The 18053-nt window shown below is 37.2% G+C and overlaps 1 protein-coding gene across 12 annotated transcripts in view; it reads left to right on the forward strand.

Annotated features, from left to right (window-relative positions):
• The window catches only part of LOC126267997 (myosin heavy chain 95F), a 380222-nt gene that overhangs the window by 306761 nt on the left and 55408 nt on the right, over positions 1–18053 (forward strand). For all 12 annotated transcript variants that reach the window (XM_049973362.1, XM_049973367.1, XM_049973370.1 and 9 more), the window contains 5 exons: positions 633–830; positions 944–1168; positions 5478–5685; positions 12556–12680; positions 14432–14548. In XM_049973362.1, coding sequence (XP_049829319.1) covers positions 633–830; positions 944–1168; positions 5478–5685; positions 12556–12680; positions 14432–14548 — 873 coding nt within the window. The remainder of the gene's footprint in view (positions 1–632; positions 831–943; positions 1169–5477; positions 5686–12555; positions 12681–14431; positions 14549–18053) is intronic.

Below are 18053 nucleotides of genomic sequence, written 5' to 3' on the forward strand. Positions count from 1 at the left end.
TTCTGTAACGAATTAGATGAACTAGGATTTTATTAAGTACTGGTAGTTAAAAAAAGAGAAATATTTGGATCCATAAACCAATGAATGAAACACTGAAATATTAATTGTAGTGCTCCTACTGCCAAGTGAACATTTTTAATTTTTTTATTTGGACATCATTTGTTTCTACTTAATAATTGTATATTTTATGACTGACTAACGGAAACTCAGTTGAAGGTTCCTGGTAACTGCATGACTATAGTCTGTATGATGAGAGAAAATCCCTAATAGAAAAGTGGGCCTGATGTGGTTGCTTCACACATTTGCCCCAACCAATCACATAACAGTGTTTTGTTTACAATTCTGTGGCTGCACAGTATATTGATAGCTAATATTCTTTGCTAAATATCATTATAAACTTGTTGGTTTAAAGCAAGAAACATGTATGATTTGTAGCAATTAATAATGATAATAATATAATTATAATTATGACAATTATAAATTATTAATGCAGCCACAAACAGGTGCTTCTCCATGTCAGTATCCATGTCAGTATCTACCTCAATTTTTTACATAGTTCTGCAGATTCTTCTTTATGATGGAATCTATGGAACACAATGAATCAATGAGTGACAACCTTTTCTTTTTTAAAGGCACACTTTGTAGAAAAGAACAATGATGCTCTGCATGCTTCCTTGGAAGGACTGATTCTGGAGTGCAAGAACAAATTTCTTCAAGGTCTGTTTCCAACAGCTGACATTGGCCATCAAAAAGGAAAATTAGCATTTGACAGTGTTGGAATGAAATTCAAAAATCAGTTGTCTGAACTGATGGAAAAGCTTAAGAGCACAGTAAGTAGTCATTTGAAGTGCACCTTTTTAGTCATATAATTTAAAACTAGACATAGTATTAATATGTTTGTATTGTAGAAGTAATTACTTACCACATATTGTTCTTTTTTCAGGGTACTAATTTCATTCGGTGTATCAAGCCAAATCAAAAGATGGTTGATCACCAATTTGAAGGAGGCTCAGTTCTATCACAGCTTGAGTGCTCTGGTATGGTGTCTGTACTTGAGTTGATGCAGAATGGTTTTCCATCAAGAGTTCCATTCAGTGAACTACACAGCATGTATAACCAACATTTACCTGAAAAACTGAGAAGTTTACCACCTCGTATGTTCTGTAAGGTATGTATTCATTCACAGTTAATTCTTACATGCATCAACAGTGAATGTCTTCATTTCAGCAAATTGTGTTTGAACAAAGATTTTTTAGCCTTCTTATTTATATGTTGTAGGTACAGCTCATAAATGATCTATTCACATATTTCCTTTCCATCTCATGGAAAAATGCTCCTTTTATTTCTGTTTTGTTAGATATAAAGAAGTACACCGCCTATGATTAATTTTAGTTTTGTTGTTCAATGCTGAAATAATGATGGTATAAGAAACTTGAAAATTTTAAATTTTTTGTTGACACTCTATTTCTGGTGGTCCAAACACAGTATTTTGCACAAATTTGGCAAATTTCATGCTGAATCTCTCACTATAGAGTGTTTGATGAAATGAAAGTGTTAAAGATGTATTTTTGCCAAATAGCAGCAGACGTATTACTTAAAAAATGCTAGTGTTCATTTGGTAAAAGGAATAACCCTGAATTAAGGCAGATGCAGAAGACTGAGAAGACAGGGAAATCAGCAATAAATTCTGGAAGGGTAATGCATGGAAACTCACAGTAAGGGGCAGCTCATTCATGGAAAATTACAGGGTTGTACCTTATAATTATTCCGTTATTTGCAGCAATACAGGTGTGTCACTGAGTGTTACATTGCACTGACGTCAAATTCATTTTAAATGCTGCAGAAAGAAATGAGTGGGCAGGACTCTTTCTCCAAGCTGTATATGTTGCACAAATTGATCAATATGCACTCTCCTGTATCTACATCCTACGTGATAAGTTTACACAACAAGTACCTTGTTTATTTGGTCCACTACAAAATCCTCTCTTGTGGTGCCAAACTCATCACCTCACAGTAGCACTTGCATCCCATATTCTCATTTATTTGCTAATATGTATTATAGTCTCTGTCTTCCCTCACAGTTTTACCCTCTACCACTCCCTCTAGTATCATGTAAATTATTCCCTGATGTCTTAACAAATATCGTGTCATCTTGCCCTTCTTCTTGTCAGTGTTTTCCATACATTCCTTTTTTCTCTAATTTTGCAGAGAACCTCTTCATGCCTTATCTTATCAATCCACCTGATTTTCAACATTCTTTCATAACACCACATCATAAACCCTTTTATTCTCTTCTTTTCCAATTTTCCCACAGTCCATGTGTCACTACCATAAAAGCTGTGGTCCATACATACATTTGCAGGAATTTCTTTCTCAAATTAAGGCCTATGTGTGGTATTAGTAGACTTCTTTTTGCCAAGAATGCCCTTTTTGGTTGCCACTCCAATGATTTTAGAATGTTTGAGTAGGTGTTGCCTATATCTCACCTGCGTTATTTAACCTCAAGTCTTCCAAAGCTCTGTTAAACTCTGACTGCAATACTCAGTTCCCTGTGTCTTCCATACTGACACCCATTTCTTCTTCAGTCATGTCATCAGATAACTCCTCTCCATCATAGAGGCCTACAGGGTACTCTTTCCTCCTATCTGCTCCCTTTACTGCATTTAACAGTGAAATTCCCACTGGTCTCAGTATGTTGATGGCATTGCTTTTAATTTCTCTGAAGGTTGTTTTGACTTTTCTACATGCTGAATCAGTCCTTCTGATGTTATTTCTTTTTCTTCACATTTTTCGTGCAGTAATTTCACCTTGGCTCCCCTACACGTTCTATTTATTTAATATCTAAGTACTTTATGCAAGATCTGCCAGAAAAGTATCTGACCTTTGGCTTGGGACGGGGGGGGGGGGGGGGGGGGGGGGACTGGCTGATCTGGAGCATTGGACACCTAATCAGTCTCAAAGTAGTTCCCTTGGGACTTCAAACACTTCTCCCAGTGTTGCCACTGCTGCTGACATATAGTGTCCTCTCTTGTCTGAAATAGCATTCCTTTTAATGGTGTCTTGAGTTTGGAGAAGAGCCAGAAGTCACAAGGGGCCATATTAGGAGAGTAAGAATCTTGTTGAAGCACAGGAATCTGGTTTTTTGCCAAAAAAAGTCTGAATCAAGTGCGAGGATTGTGCTGGAGTATTGTCGTGATGGAGGTGCCAATTTCCTGTTGACCCCAACTCCAGTCTCTTGCACTGCACATCACATAGGCAACGGAGAACATCCCTGTAGTACTCTTTGGTGATAGTTTCATCCTATGGTGTGCATTCATGGTAGTAACACACCATGAGAGTTGAAGAAAGCGGTTAGCATCACTTTGATGTTGCTGCATACCTAGAAGGCCTTCTTTGGTCTAGGTGATGAGCCGTGCTTCCTCTATGACACCTGGGATTTGATTTCCAGGTCATACCCATACACTCAGGACCTGTCACCAGTGATTGTGGTGTTCACAAAGTTGGGGCCTCTCTTTGTGGAGTCCACAATATCCTGTGAAACTTCAGCATGAAGCTGCTTTTGCACTGCCATCAGCAGATCCAGCACGGATTTCACTGACTCTCTCTTCATGATCAAATCTTTGGTCACAATTGAATGTGCTGAAAAAGTGCTGATGCCAAATTCTTCCATAGTTTCTCCAATAGTCATATGATGGTCCTGCATCAGCACAGTGTTCACGTTGGCAATGACCTGGTCATTTCAGCATGTTGATGGATGACTAGAGCTTGTATTACTCTCCACCAATTTGCAGCCATCTTTAAACTGGTTGTACCATTTTTTAATCTATGTGACGCTCTTAACATCATCATAAAAAGCCATCTAAATTTTCTGAATGGTTTCCATCTGGCTGTCTCCCAGTTTCTGGCAAAATTTGATGCAGCAGCACTGCTGCAATTGTTCCATCATTTTCCTTGCAATGAAAAATTGACACAAGTACTACACAACACCTCACTCAACAGCAACTGACGCTATTGACAGGCAGGAAAAAATTCATGCATGCACATGAAGGTTCAAGTTTGGCTCATGCAAGTGTGCTAGATTCAAACCCATCAGGTGTTCACCCTTGTACTTATGATTGTCCAATATCTGTGACTTCCTGTTTTAGAGATGTCCATTCCTATTCAACTGAACTGCCTAATCTGATATTCATTATTGCAGTATCTACAAACTAAGAGACCTTAAGACAGATTTCATCATTACTCAGTATTTCAGTATCTCATTTCTTTCCACAATGGTTCTCCTGGAAGATTCTCTTCACCAATACTAAACTGTCATCTGAAGTTTTACCTGCTCCTGGGTACACTTTAAAATCCAATATTCGATCTTGGAATCTTCGTTGGACCATCCGGGCCTTTTTCTGTATAGCTTCTTCTCTTGCGATTTTTTAATACTGATTAGTTATATGCACTATACAACCACAAAATTTGATCTCTCATTCCTGTGACATGTTGAATGGGCTTTACACATGTCAGTGTTGTATTACTCATAATGTCATTATTTCAGTACACTTGTCCCACAAGCCTGCACCTATTTCTAAATATTTATGAAATTTTGGTATACACAACATCCCACCTGCTCTAAATATTTTCATGGTTGTAGGTAATCGATGTTAAATACTTTAAAAAATTATCGTATTATTTGAAATAAAAGTTTTAATGAAATAAACAAATTATAATTTGATAACATAAAATTCAAATAAAAATGAATAATAAAAATAAATGAAACAGAAGGTGAGGGTGTATTTACCAGCCCTTACAAAAAGAAACAATTTTAACAGAGACCTCAGGACCTGGTAAGGGTCCTTTGCAATGAGAAACCTAAATCCTTGAAAAGGGAAGGTGCAGTTTACAGTAGAGTATTCAAAGTTAACTGTGAATAGAGTCCTTAGGAGAAATGAGTAGGGGAACATGCATACAGTATTAGATTGAAAGTTCTTCTTGGAGGGAGTCTCATTTCCCAAAATGTGTTGACTTTAAATGTGTTATTCACCAATAAATTTAACCTGAATGTCATTAAAAATGACAATCAGGGGGAAATTTGTAAGAAATGTTACCCTATAACCTTAGACTTGCATGACGTAGGGGTTAAAATTCTTAAATTGGTTAGTACTTTGTAACCCTGGATATGAAGCAAGTTTGCACTGTGTGTTGCAAAATAGCAACCAAAAATCAATAAACAGAAGCTCATCTGCTTGTAAGTGCTGATCCTCATTTTTAATGCTGAAATCACATTTTTAGGTGGAGAACAAATAAATGGTTGCCCTGAATTTAAGTAGCCCACACCATTATTGTACTTGTTGCTCTTAAGAAACATCATTCAGTGACGTATGTCTGTACACTGGATCAATTTATGCATTGCAGATAATAATTTTCAAATAAGGTATCTATCTACTAACATTATGTTGTGTATTTATGTGTAATTTTGGCTACTTTCACAGGCATTGCTCAAGGCTTTAGGAATGACAGAGGATGATTACCGCTTTGGTGTAACCAAAGTGTTCTTCAGACCAGGCAAGTTTTCAGAATTTGATGCAGTTATGAAATCTGATCCTGAAAACATATCAGCAATGGTGAACAAAATTAAGAAATGGTTACTCAGTTCACAATGGAAGAAAGCCCAATGGTGTTCACTGTCAGTGATAAAGTGTATGTATATCAAATTGTGTTTCATGCATGACTTGCTTCACAAAATAGCTTTGCATGAGTAGTATTTCTGTCCTCTACCTCACTCTCAGGCTTTTAAACAGCACTAACCAACTGACCTCTGAAGCAAAAAAATTTCGTTTCTAGCTGACTATTGCAAATTAACACCAAATAAAAAAGATAGTTGTATGTTAAATGTTATTTTTAAGTAGAACAGATGTCCATTTTCTGTGAAATAATTTTGTAGATGTGGGAAGCATATAACTCACCTTATCGACAAAGCCGTTATTGATTCATGCCATGTAATGAATAAGTAAATTTTTTATTTATTTACATTGTGAATTCAGCAGTTCCCATTCAAAGCTGACACTCTGTTTTTGTGTGCAGCTTGTTACATAAGTATGTCATAAAAAATGTGTTTTATCACTGATAATAAGAAACTAAAATTGACAGAGGGAAAAATTAATAGGGCACACTGAAATAACAGAGATTGACAGTCATGGAGGATTTAAGAATATATGTGTTCTACACAAGCACTAGTAAATTGAGTTGTAGCAAGATAAACAATATAATTGTGAAATTCTGCCTTCTGCCCCTAGACAGACCAACCAGGCCCGGTCAATCACTGTGCCACACTTAGCCAATGGCATCATCAGATGCAGTATGGACGGACATGTGATCACCACACTGCTCTCCCAGTCGTTGTTGTGTTTGTTTCTTGATCTTGTAACTGTTACTAATTGGTTGAGTAGTTCATCAGTTGGCCTCATGAGGCTGAGTACATCCTGTACCAATCTCCCCACCAGCAAAAAATCTCAGGCATGCTGACCAGTCAGCTACGAAGGTGGACAAATACTATAGAAGGGTGAGAAGGGTTCTACTCACAAATGAGAAAGAGTTTCCACTCTGGTCCCAGGACCACTAAAGATTTGGGCACAGTTGGCCTGCCTAAAAGTTCAGTGCCCATAATTTTTCTGGCACATTTTCTTAGTGATTTTATTTCTTCCTTTTCATGTACTTACAGATCTATCTTCTATGAGCTGATCAGTGGAGACTGTAGTTCTTGCATTGATTGTTCAAAGCTGCTTTATAGTTGACATTTTAGTAGGAACATGTGAAGGCATGAAGCTGACTTGCCACATCCTGCACAGAACACACACGTAATTTTACATTTCATTCAACTCATTCACCTGCTCAAACTATTCGGTCTGCAAAGTTGGAAGTAGCATCAGTATCTTCTGGAAAAGCTGCAGTATGTTTTCATTTTGGTTCTACTTGTCACACTAAACTTTTTAGATAATATATGGAATCTTTACAAAAAAACATTTTCTGGTGGTGATTTTTGACATGCAGGGCACTATTTTGATACTGAATTTAAGTGATATGTTATGCAAATGAGATCTTAAGAATATTCATATTTGCATATGCTCTAAACTGTGACTCACCCAGAGATCTCTAACATGATATAATTTGAGGTAAATGTGATGCACAGTGCTGCATTCATGCATCAAAACCTCTTTGGCAACCTGTTTGATTTCATAATAATGATCAGAACTTATAAAAACATATTTTTTCTATTCAGGCATTTAATCTGCACATACCAAAAATTCAGTTGATTCCACCTGTTGATCTTCTGTGTGATAACAATGGAAAAACTATACTGACATTACTCTCGTTGCATTTATGCTTGAAGTAATATTGTCACTGCCAATGTTCACTAACATATCGCTTCCTGTTATAATTTTTTAAAATACTCCATTTTACTATGCTTTTCCTGTTATGTGCTGCATAACAGATGACTTCCCTAACAGCTTCATTGCTGAGTGCCTGAACTGTAGACAACAAATTTTTTGATGATTGTTATTGCTGGCAACATATCATTTAAACTGGGTCAATACAATTCTGTTGGGTTGAAATGACAGTGAAAAAAGTGACAGCATAATGACTGTATGGCTGTATGCTTTTGTCAGCACATAGATTTAGTATATGGGGAACTGTGGTTTATTCAGAGATATTAGATCCAAAGTTCTGCTTTTTAAATTTATCGCTTACTTCAGTGTTTTGAGCTGAAGGTACATGTGTCCATTTTCACTTCTGCTCATCATGTCCATATCAACAGAATGTTTGGCATCATTTTCTACAAAAATTGTTGACACTGTAGGTACATCATGCTCAAACTGTTTCCCTTGACGGGCCTCATACACCAATGTCCTGACCGAGAGACATTTGTTTCATGTTGAACTCTTCCACTGAGTAACATTTGAAAAACTAGTTACTAACAGAGTTCAGTATGACACAACACATGACAAACGATAACAAAATGAGGTAAAATATTAACTCTGGAGCTGTAGGAAGTTAAAATAAACAAATCCCAACACATAATCAGTGTTTTCACAGGACAGCTAGCTGCCTGAAACTACAGGATATACAACCTTGGAAATGTCCTGGTGGGGTGAAAACCTAGGAATTGCAAGTGGTTGCCCGGGTAACAGGCCTTGTGATGGGGGAATGGCTGAATTTGTGCTGTGCCTTCCTTATGAGCCTCACCTCACCATTTCCTTTGTAGCTGTTAGTTGTAAAGTAATTTTGAATAGACCATGGGTTGTACAGTCACGGTATGGAAGTATGTACATTTTCTCCTTGTGCATTAGTGCAGAGGCACATTTCTGCTGCATGAGCTTACTTGTATCAACATGCCAAGGCAAGGTTTGATATGATGATGAAATTGTTCATGAAATATTTTGTGATTTTGTAGAAAATGGCTTGATATTTTTGAAGATGATAATGTGGATAATTTGGAGGATAGCTTGGACTATGTTCTTGAAGAATGTTGAAAACAAAGCATTAGGTAGAGTTTTCTTGATATTGTGCCTCAAGATGTTGAAAACTAAGGGAGAGAGTGAGAACTTTATATCAAACAGATTCCAAGGAAGATTGTACTAAAACCATCCATGTTACCATTATTGAAGTCTACTTAGAAAACCTGGACAGTGCAGCATCACCAGTGTAGATGGGAGCAGTCCAGATCTAGTCTTTTTTCCTATTTCATTACAAATTATGTGATGCACTGCACAAGGTAGACTTCTACTGGACATTGTTAGTGCTAATGCCCATTGTTCAGATACCCTCCCTCAAGAAATTCCATCGATGAAGGCAAGAGTAAATTTCTTATCCATGTGTGTTTCAGGCAGTAATTGTCTTAAAACCAAATCAACAAGGTCACCAGACAAAGCCCATCCCATTAAAAGGGCACATTGGTTACTTTATCTGTGTGATTCTCCACTTCTGACGTAAGTCTTGGGACTGAAATGATGTGTATGTTTCTGTAGGTTGTATGGAATCAGTGCAGTAAGGTGTCTCGATGCGGAGTCATGACTAGGTAGCAGAAAGGAACTATCATAATGAGATTTTCGCTCTGCAGCGGAGTGTGCGCTGATATGAAACTTCCTGGCAGATTAAAACTGTGTGCCCAACCGAGACTCGAACTCGGTACCTTTGCCTTTCGCGGGCAAGTGCTCTACCAACTGAGCTACCGAAGCACGACTCACGTCCGGTACTCACAGCTTTACTTCTGCCAGTATCCGTCTCCTACCTTCCAAACTTTACAGAAGCACTTCTGCGAACCTTGCAGAACTAGCACTCCTGAAAGAAAGGATACTGCGGAGACATGGCTTAGCCACAGCCTGGGGGATGTTTCCAGAATGAGATTTTCACTCTGCAGGTTACCGTAAACAAAACCAAGATGTTTATTTAAACATCCTTAATGACCAAATGTTGTGCTTTCTTCTGACTCTTCAAAATGAGTCTTCTAAGATGGCAACATCTCTATTCACAGATATGCAAGCATATGTTCATGGTTTTATGTACACTCAGGCAGCCTACTGCACCTCAACTAGCTTGCTAAATCATGGGTCTTAATCTCACAGAAAACGTGTAAGAGCTATTTGGTCAAGTGAGTGGAACGGAGTTCTCAGCACTCCGCAGTCTGGTAACTCCATAAGATCCAACCATCAGTGAAAGGCTTTGGGTGGGTATGGCATACCTGAAGAAACCTTCAGACTGAGTGAAGGCCATTACTGCTAGAGGCAGTGTTACACAGTATTAGCTTGATGTCTCCTTAGGATGGCTAATTTTTGGTCCAGTATGCTGACATCATAGTTCTGTATGGAACTTTTTATGCAGCTAAGAATTGAGTCACAATGAATCTAATAAAAACCTTGCTCAAGGATTTGTCTGGGAACGGTTACACACTCTACAGGTATGTGTTAAATGCATGTGCACACTCATACCAATCCACTGTACCTGTCTCTTTAAAAAACTACATCAGTTCCTCTATAAACCACAACATCTAGCTACATCCATCAATCACCACTGATAAAACAGAAGTTGGAGTATAAAATAAAACAATTGTGTTTAGTATATATTCTCGATTGGTTTCAGTTTGATTTGTCAGTTAAGGGGTTATTTGTCTTCCTACATCTACTGCAGCTTTTCCTTTGTTATGTACAAAAGCTATGCAGAAGTAGAGGAAGTTGAGCTTATTGCTTTTTAATCTGTGGAGTGGTGCCATTGGGCTTCTCTAGCACAGTATGTTAGTAAAAGAATGCTTGAGTATGTGAACTTTATACTCTTGCAATACATTTTGCTGTTACTCTTGTTATAATCTGCTTGTAATTTTTTTTTTGCTATGAAGAGTATATAATATGGTATTTGATATCCAAAATATAAATTTATTTATTGTAATAATTGAGTTCCTATGATCACTTATATATAGGAGTGGACTAGATGTGGAAAGGAAGGGAAGTCATTATTGCCTTAGCTTGAGAGAGGTGCAAATGACCCATCCTGCATCTGTTCATAACCCTCGTATTGTTTTTTGGCCTCAGTATTGATCAAGACAGCAGAACTAAAATATATATTTATTATACTTTTAGTAGCTGCCCAAAGGACTAACCTGTTCTGTTGTAGTTATTGTTAGTGCCCATTTTTTCTTTCATTTTGAGTAAACGTCTGCCAAAGGCTCTAAAATATATACAGTGGGAACTGACAATTTTGTTCCACTTATTAATTCAAAATCCTTGTAATTCGGATTGATATTTGTTTTAAGGAAATCCTTTACGATGAATGTAATGTAATTGGATAGATAAAAAAAATCTTCTCTGAATGGGAAGGAAGAGGGGTAAAGCTAGAGGACTGGAGAGGCTTAGAAAAAGGGATAGAGTTTGGAAAAGCTGCCCAGAACCCTGAGTCAAGGGTATTTACCAGATGGAATGAAAAAGAAAGACTGATTCTTGGAGACAGTGTGTTCTCCTGCTGCCACATGGGGAGTTGTTATTTTTACCATTAGGATGAATGTAATTTTGATGAGCTTTAAAAATAATTTTAAGCAGTATGAAATACTCATTACAACTTATCCTTTAAAGAGCACTACAAGCACTAACATTCCCAGCAAGAACTAAAGAATTACCAACATTATTTCATGTTTTCTCCTTCAAGATGCTGTAGATTTAATGTAGGGTGATGTTTGTAGCTTGATGGCTAGAAACTACAGGGACATTTCATGTTTAATTTTTTGAAAGTGACCCACTTGCCCTCTTGGATTTTGATGAATTATTGTATATAGAGTACCTCATGTCTCAAACGAAATTTGATCAAGCTTTAATTTCTCCAGTGGAATACTTGTTGAGATACAACTACTTGTTTGACACCATACCCTGACCACTTACCAACTTTGAGACTTTACCACCTTCGAGACCTTACCAACTTTGAGAAATAATATCTCTCTTGGTATTTTTTAAGCATGGAACTTGGCTAGCTTGTACAACATTTTACAGGCAGTCTATTTTATGGTAGTAACAATTATTATTTCTGTGTGTGCCATAAGTAGATAAATTGTATCACAGTTGGCCTAGTATAAAGTTGACGGGTTTTGTAAAATGGCTAAAAATAGGGTATTTTCAATCCCATTTTGCACAAAAGTGTCTTTTAGAAATGTTTTAGAACCACTCTTAGAATGAGTATGTTTTGAACATCCTAACATTGGCATACAGTGTCAAAAAGAGTGCCAACCAGCTAAGTTTCATGTTTGGGGGGGGAAAAAAAAAAAAAAAAAATCAAGAGAGATATCAGGCCTCAAAGTTGGTGAAAGCTCAGTGTCGTACTGTATATGGTCAGTGTATGGGGTCAAACAAACTGCTGTATCTCAACAAATATTCCGCTGGAAAATCTAAACATAATCAAAGTTCATTTGAGACATGTGGTACTCTACATACGAAATTTCAGCAAAAACCAAGAGGATCGAACAGGAAGCCCTAGACCACTTGACATGGAATGACCCCATCTGCTGCTGTTTGTCATGTCCTATGATTTATACACCAACAATGAAAACTGTTTTCACTACTAACATTTGAATTAGCTGGTCACAGGTAAAGCAGCAGAATATACCTGTGATTTTGTAACTTCTCGAACAGGAACAAACTAAAAGGTTTAACCATCAATTGGTGCTTATGTACAGGTAAAGAGATAAATATTTCAAGTTTCCTTTCTGAGATCTAAAATTTAAGATTTCATTATTAAATTATTAATGTTTAAGTGCTCTTTCTTACGTACAATCACATACCTTAAACTTAGTTTTAATGTGAAAGATTGCCCTGAAATTGGAACAATGTAGGTAAAAACAAATGTTTTCATATTCCTTCATCAATGAATGTCTGTGCGGAATGTGATTTCTTGTATGTTGTATCTGAAAATGAAATGCAGTTGAGCCAAAGCCAGCCAACTAGTAACATAGAGTAATGTATTTATAAGCCTTTATTGTACCAGTTTACTACATAATCGAGATATCCTGTACTGATTTATTGTCAACTGTTTCAGTGAAATATAAAATATTATATAGAAGACGTTGCTTAATTGTAATACAGAAGAATGTTCGAATGTTTTTGGTTAAGAAGAAATATCAACCTAGAATAAAGGGACTCACCAAAATCAACAGGCTAAAGGTAAAACATTTTGATATGTAGACTATCATAGATTTATACAGTCTTTCAGATTGTCTCCTGAACAGGTTGTAAAAATATTTGTTGTTTGTTTCTACCCTTACAGATAATATGAATTAGTACCGGTAGATAAAAATAGCAGCTGAATTGTGTAATAGAAAGACCAGCAGTTTTTGTAAAGCAGCTGCCCTCTATATATAAAGTAATTCACATAATTATCATTGTGAGTGGGTTACCATTCTTAATAATTGGTTGTTAATATACTTTTTCAGAACTAGCATTTGGTGTTTCTCTTTCTGAGGTTTTTTTTTCCAGTAGCAGGTTCAATCCATTCTAAGAAAAAGCAGCTAACTCAGAAAAAAATTGTTGCCATCTCATTTCCTTTGCTACTGTGTAAAACCTGTCAAGTTTTTCTTTTGCTAATGTATAACGAAATTTGGTACAAATAAAGGCCCACTGATGATACTGAACTGCAGTGAAACATGTCAGGGTATAGAAGTAAAGGAATAACTGTGTTTTGCTCAAGGCAGAACCCTTTCAAACACAAATTTATGTGTTTTTAATATTTATTAGAGTGACAACACATCTGTGCACTAACCTTTGACACACAAAGAGAGAACAGCACTTGACAGTCTCATCTGACATGTCAACACTCATTACATTGCAGTAAAATTCTTCCTATGGGTATCCTATCAAGTTCAGCACTTGACTGATTAGCATTTTGTTAGCATCTGAAACTGACAAACCTCTAGCTGACTCCTCATCAGTCCTATAATGTCTTAGTTAGTAGAATTTTTACCCAATATCATTAATACTGGGTCTTTTTCTTACAGAAAGAATCTTCAAAGCTACATCTGTATCCTAGCCTGAATTGGAAGTACATACTCCCATCAAATTAATAACCTTCTGTTGCCTCATCTGTGGAAATGGGCCAAAATATGCATTTCCATTAGTATTTAATGTCACTGATGATTTTATGAGAGCAAGATATAGAATCCATTCACTTTTCAACAATATAAATTTGTTGTTTTCACTCCATTGCATTCCAAGTTTAGGATTTACAGATTTTGGGCCAGGACAGTAATAGGAAGCCTGAATGTTCTATGTTTTAGTGTTGTTCAATATCGTTTTTGTTAATTTAGCCTTCCATTAAATTCAAATAAAGATCAACAAGAATCAACTCCTCATGAAAGAAAAAAATTAATGTATTAAATAATTGTCCATTAAAAAAATAATAGCCTAATAAGATATTACCTGTGACTGCACTAGCTGCAGGAGTACGAACATTAGTGTAAGCAATTTTATGACACTACAAGCCTACATTAGCAGCTTCTGCCTGCTAATTAATAACTTCACTCATTACACTCTTGATGGCGCTCTTTCTCAATGACATTTCTGAAACATGATTTGTAAATGAATGAATGAATGAGTGCATTCTAGATGAATCAACAGTAACTGAAGATAATGACTGTATAGCCAATAACATGTGCTTGACCCATTTTTCTGCTGTTAATTTTGTTCCTGATTTCTCCTTCTTTGCCTTCTGATGCATAATTCTTAATAACTTCATTTCTGCTCTTTTCTGTTATTATTTCTTCTTTTGCTTAAGAAATGCACTGTTCTTATTCATCACTTATCCGGTTAAGATTTCTACAAGTTCTTGTTTGCTATTTAATTTTTGCAATGATTTATAAGCCATGATTTATAAGCCACTGTTGTTCAACATGATGTAAGCTGTTTCTTTCTCTTTTCAGGACAATCTTAGTAGGATGGAGAAAATTATTCCTCAGCTCAAAAAGGACAAAGAATCCAGTGCAGCAGAAGTAAAAAAACTCCACAGTGATATTGAGACAGCATTGAAAAAAATTAAGGTTGGTAGTATTTACAGGTGTATCAGTCGTGAAACATTCTGGTATTTGTCATTTATTGAGGCATGAAATGTTTAATGTGGTCTCTCTCTCTCTCTCTCTCTCTCTCTCTCTCTCTGTGTGTGTGTGTGTGTGTGTGTGTGTGTGTGTGTGTGTGTGTATGAAGCACCAATAGCAAGTAATTTTGTTATGTAAGTCAGTGGGCAGGGGGTGGGGATTGACAGTAAATTACATCTTGCTGGTGTTTGTTAACAGCTGTATTTTCTGTTTTAAATGTAATCAGTGGACTGATTAGTTTGCAGACTGGGTTTGTAATGCTGCTGTTGATGAAGACAAACAGTACACATAAAATTGCATACTAGGTTCTTTTAAATCATAAGGATAAATACAAATGAGACCAGTTAGACAAGTAGAAACCAAGAATACTAAGAAATAAGAAAAAAGAATAAAACCAAGCACACAAAGAAGGATCTACAATAGACTGGTGCAAGAACTGAAAAAGAGGCTGCATTGATGAAATCCCGGTCAAGTGGACCAAACATTTTGTCCATAAAACAAAGGTATATTTCTCAGTTTAACTGCGAATGTCTGAATAAATTCGATATAGGGAACATCTAGAGACAAGTCCATGTTATGGATGTATTGAATCTAGGTGAGCCTATAATTGATCCAAATGACTGTAGGTCAATATCTTTGCTGAGCCTTTGTACATAATGATTGGATGATTGATTCTGAAGCAGTAATCAGTAGAAATAGAATCCCTCCTCATATATATATATATATATAAAAAAAAAATCAGCCACAGAACTCACAAATCCAAATCCTCAATCTAATGCAACACTGTCCCTGCCTAGAAAAGAACCTTACTGAAGCTATGTTTGTACATGTGACTGCAGCTTAGGACACAATAAAGCAAACAGCTTTCATGAAGAAATCATACCACTCCATAAAAGCCTCCAAAAAGACCAGAGGGTCAACAAAGTCAGTGGAAACACCAAAAATATGTACTCCCACAGAATAGTGTGCTTTCACCTAACCTCTTTATTGTGTTTACAAATAGCTGACAAGTGTGGGTGCTATTGGGAAGTTTTCTTATGCTGACAATCTGATGTTTTCAGTACAAGAATATACACTGATCAGCCACAACATTATGACCACCTATCTAACAGCCAGTATAAACACCTTTGGCCAGATAACAATGGTGGCTTGTCATGGTATGGAAGCAATGAGGCCTTGATAGGGTGCTGGAGGGAGTTAGCACCACATCTGAATGCACAAGTCACCTAATTCCATTAAATTCTGGGCAGGGGGCGATGGGTTCTGATGCCATATTCAATCACATCCCAGATGTGTTCTACCGGGTTCAGATATGGTGAGTTGAGGGACCAGTACATCAATTGGAACTCACCACTCTGTTCCTTGAACCACTCTTTCACACTCCTGGCCTTGTGTCAAGGCACATTATCTTGCTGAAAAATGCCACTGCCATCGGGAAACATGATTGTCATGAATGGGTGTACATGGTCTGCACCAATCTACAATACTCCATGGCCATCATGGTGCCTTGCATGAGCTCCAGTATATCCATGGATAACCATATAAGTGTTCCCTAGAGCATAATAGAGCTGCCGCCAGCTTGTCTCTGTCCCACAGTAAAGGTGTCAAGGATCTATTCCCCTGGAAGATGACAGATTTGTGCCCTCCCATTGGCATGACCTGTCAGAAGATGCAACGCTCTGCCACTGTGCCAATGTCCAGTACCGATGGTCATGTTCCCATTTCAGTCATAGTTGCCGATGTCTGGGTGTTAACATTGGCACATACATGGGTCATCAGCTGCAGAGGCTCATCATTTGGAGTGTTTAGTGCATTGTGTTTTCAAACACACTTGAACTCTGCCCAGCATTAAAGTCTGATGTTAGTTGTGGCACAGTTTGCCGCCGGTCCCTGTCAGCCCAGCCTACGGCATCTGACATCACTAATGAGGGGTGGCTGCGCGACCCCATGATGTCTGGACATGGTTTCACCACATGTTGAAGACATCAACCACAGTACCCCTCGAACACCCAACAAGTCATGCAGTTTCTGAATGCTCATGTCGAGCCACCAGACTGTAACAATCTGCCTTGGCAAGTCAGTATTCTGCTTTTATCTAGTATAGGTCTGTGCACAAAGTATAGATGGAATCGCCTTAAACATGACAAGTAGACTTACCACAGACTATGTAACATCATTTCCACTGTAAATATACAACTTTATGCTGACATTCACCTCCATAATACCAAAAAGTGCTGCATAGAATGAATAAATCAAGGTGTGAACATATGGATTTAATCCACAACATGGATACCAGCTCCTTTGAGTGGAAATGAAATTTGGAGCTAGATTCTTGAATACTTATGTTGACCTTATGTATAGGCTGATACTGGCAAAATTAAATCTGTGGAAGACAAGGAGGAGACACAATAAATGGAGACACTGTTGCAAGTCCATGGACTTTGCAGAGGTCACTGAAAAGACTGCACACAGATGTTGTTTGATCCAAGGACAGTCCAAAATAATTATCATTTTTAAACAATTTTATCAAAAAAGAAGTTTAGAAATCCTTTTTTTTATCAAAGTTATTTAATCTAACACCTTGACTGCCATTATGGACATTTTATAAAAGTCTCTGTGATTGTCTCTTGGTTTGCCTGATAATCTGTGTGAACTTTTTCTTGATATTTTTGAGGTTGGTTGCATTTTATTCTGTTTTGTGTGTTAGAAATTTTAACCATGCATGATGTCATTCTTCATGAATTTTGTCATGTTCTGAGTTCCACCAGACATGTCTTTTATGTGGGTTCAATGGGTCTAAATTTTCTGCTTGTTACCTGAGAATTTGAACCAGTTCTTCTAAATTATCTGTCAGTTTTATGTTTTGTGTGACTTCACGATATTTATCATTTCTATTTAATTGGTGGGAATCGAAGTTCCTCTTTTGTTTAGCATTTTGGTTTCTTTTTTAGTGGTGTGAACTTAATTTTGATTTTGACAATGTAATGTCTGTACCTGTACCTACCCATCTTCATACTTTAACATTGTAGATTTCTCTGTGAAAGAATTTGTCCATAAATACATGATACAGCTGCCATTCTCCTTTTCTCCAATTAGGATGTTTCCAAGTTTTAAGTTTGTTTGGCCTTCTTTTGGACTTACCAAGGGGGAAAGCGCCGGTAGATAGGCACAATGAATAAAACACACAAACACACACACAGAATTTGAGCTTTCGCAACCGGCGGCTGCTTCGTCAGGAAAGAGGGAAGGAAAAGGAAAGATGAAAGGATGTGGGTTTTAAGGGAGAGGGTAAGGAGTCATTCCAATCCCGGGAGCGGAAAGACTTACCTTAGGGGGAAAAAAGGATAGGTATATACTCGCGCGCGCGCGCACACACACACACACACACACACACACACACACACACACACACACACACGCTTATCCATCCATACATACACAGACACAAGCA

Source organism: Schistocerca gregaria, chromosome 4 (assembly GCF_023897955.1).
Source record: "Schistocerca gregaria isolate iqSchGreg1 chromosome 4, iqSchGreg1.2, whole genome shotgun sequence".
Taxonomy (NCBI): domain Eukaryota; kingdom Metazoa; phylum Arthropoda; class Insecta; order Orthoptera; family Acrididae; genus Schistocerca; species Schistocerca gregaria.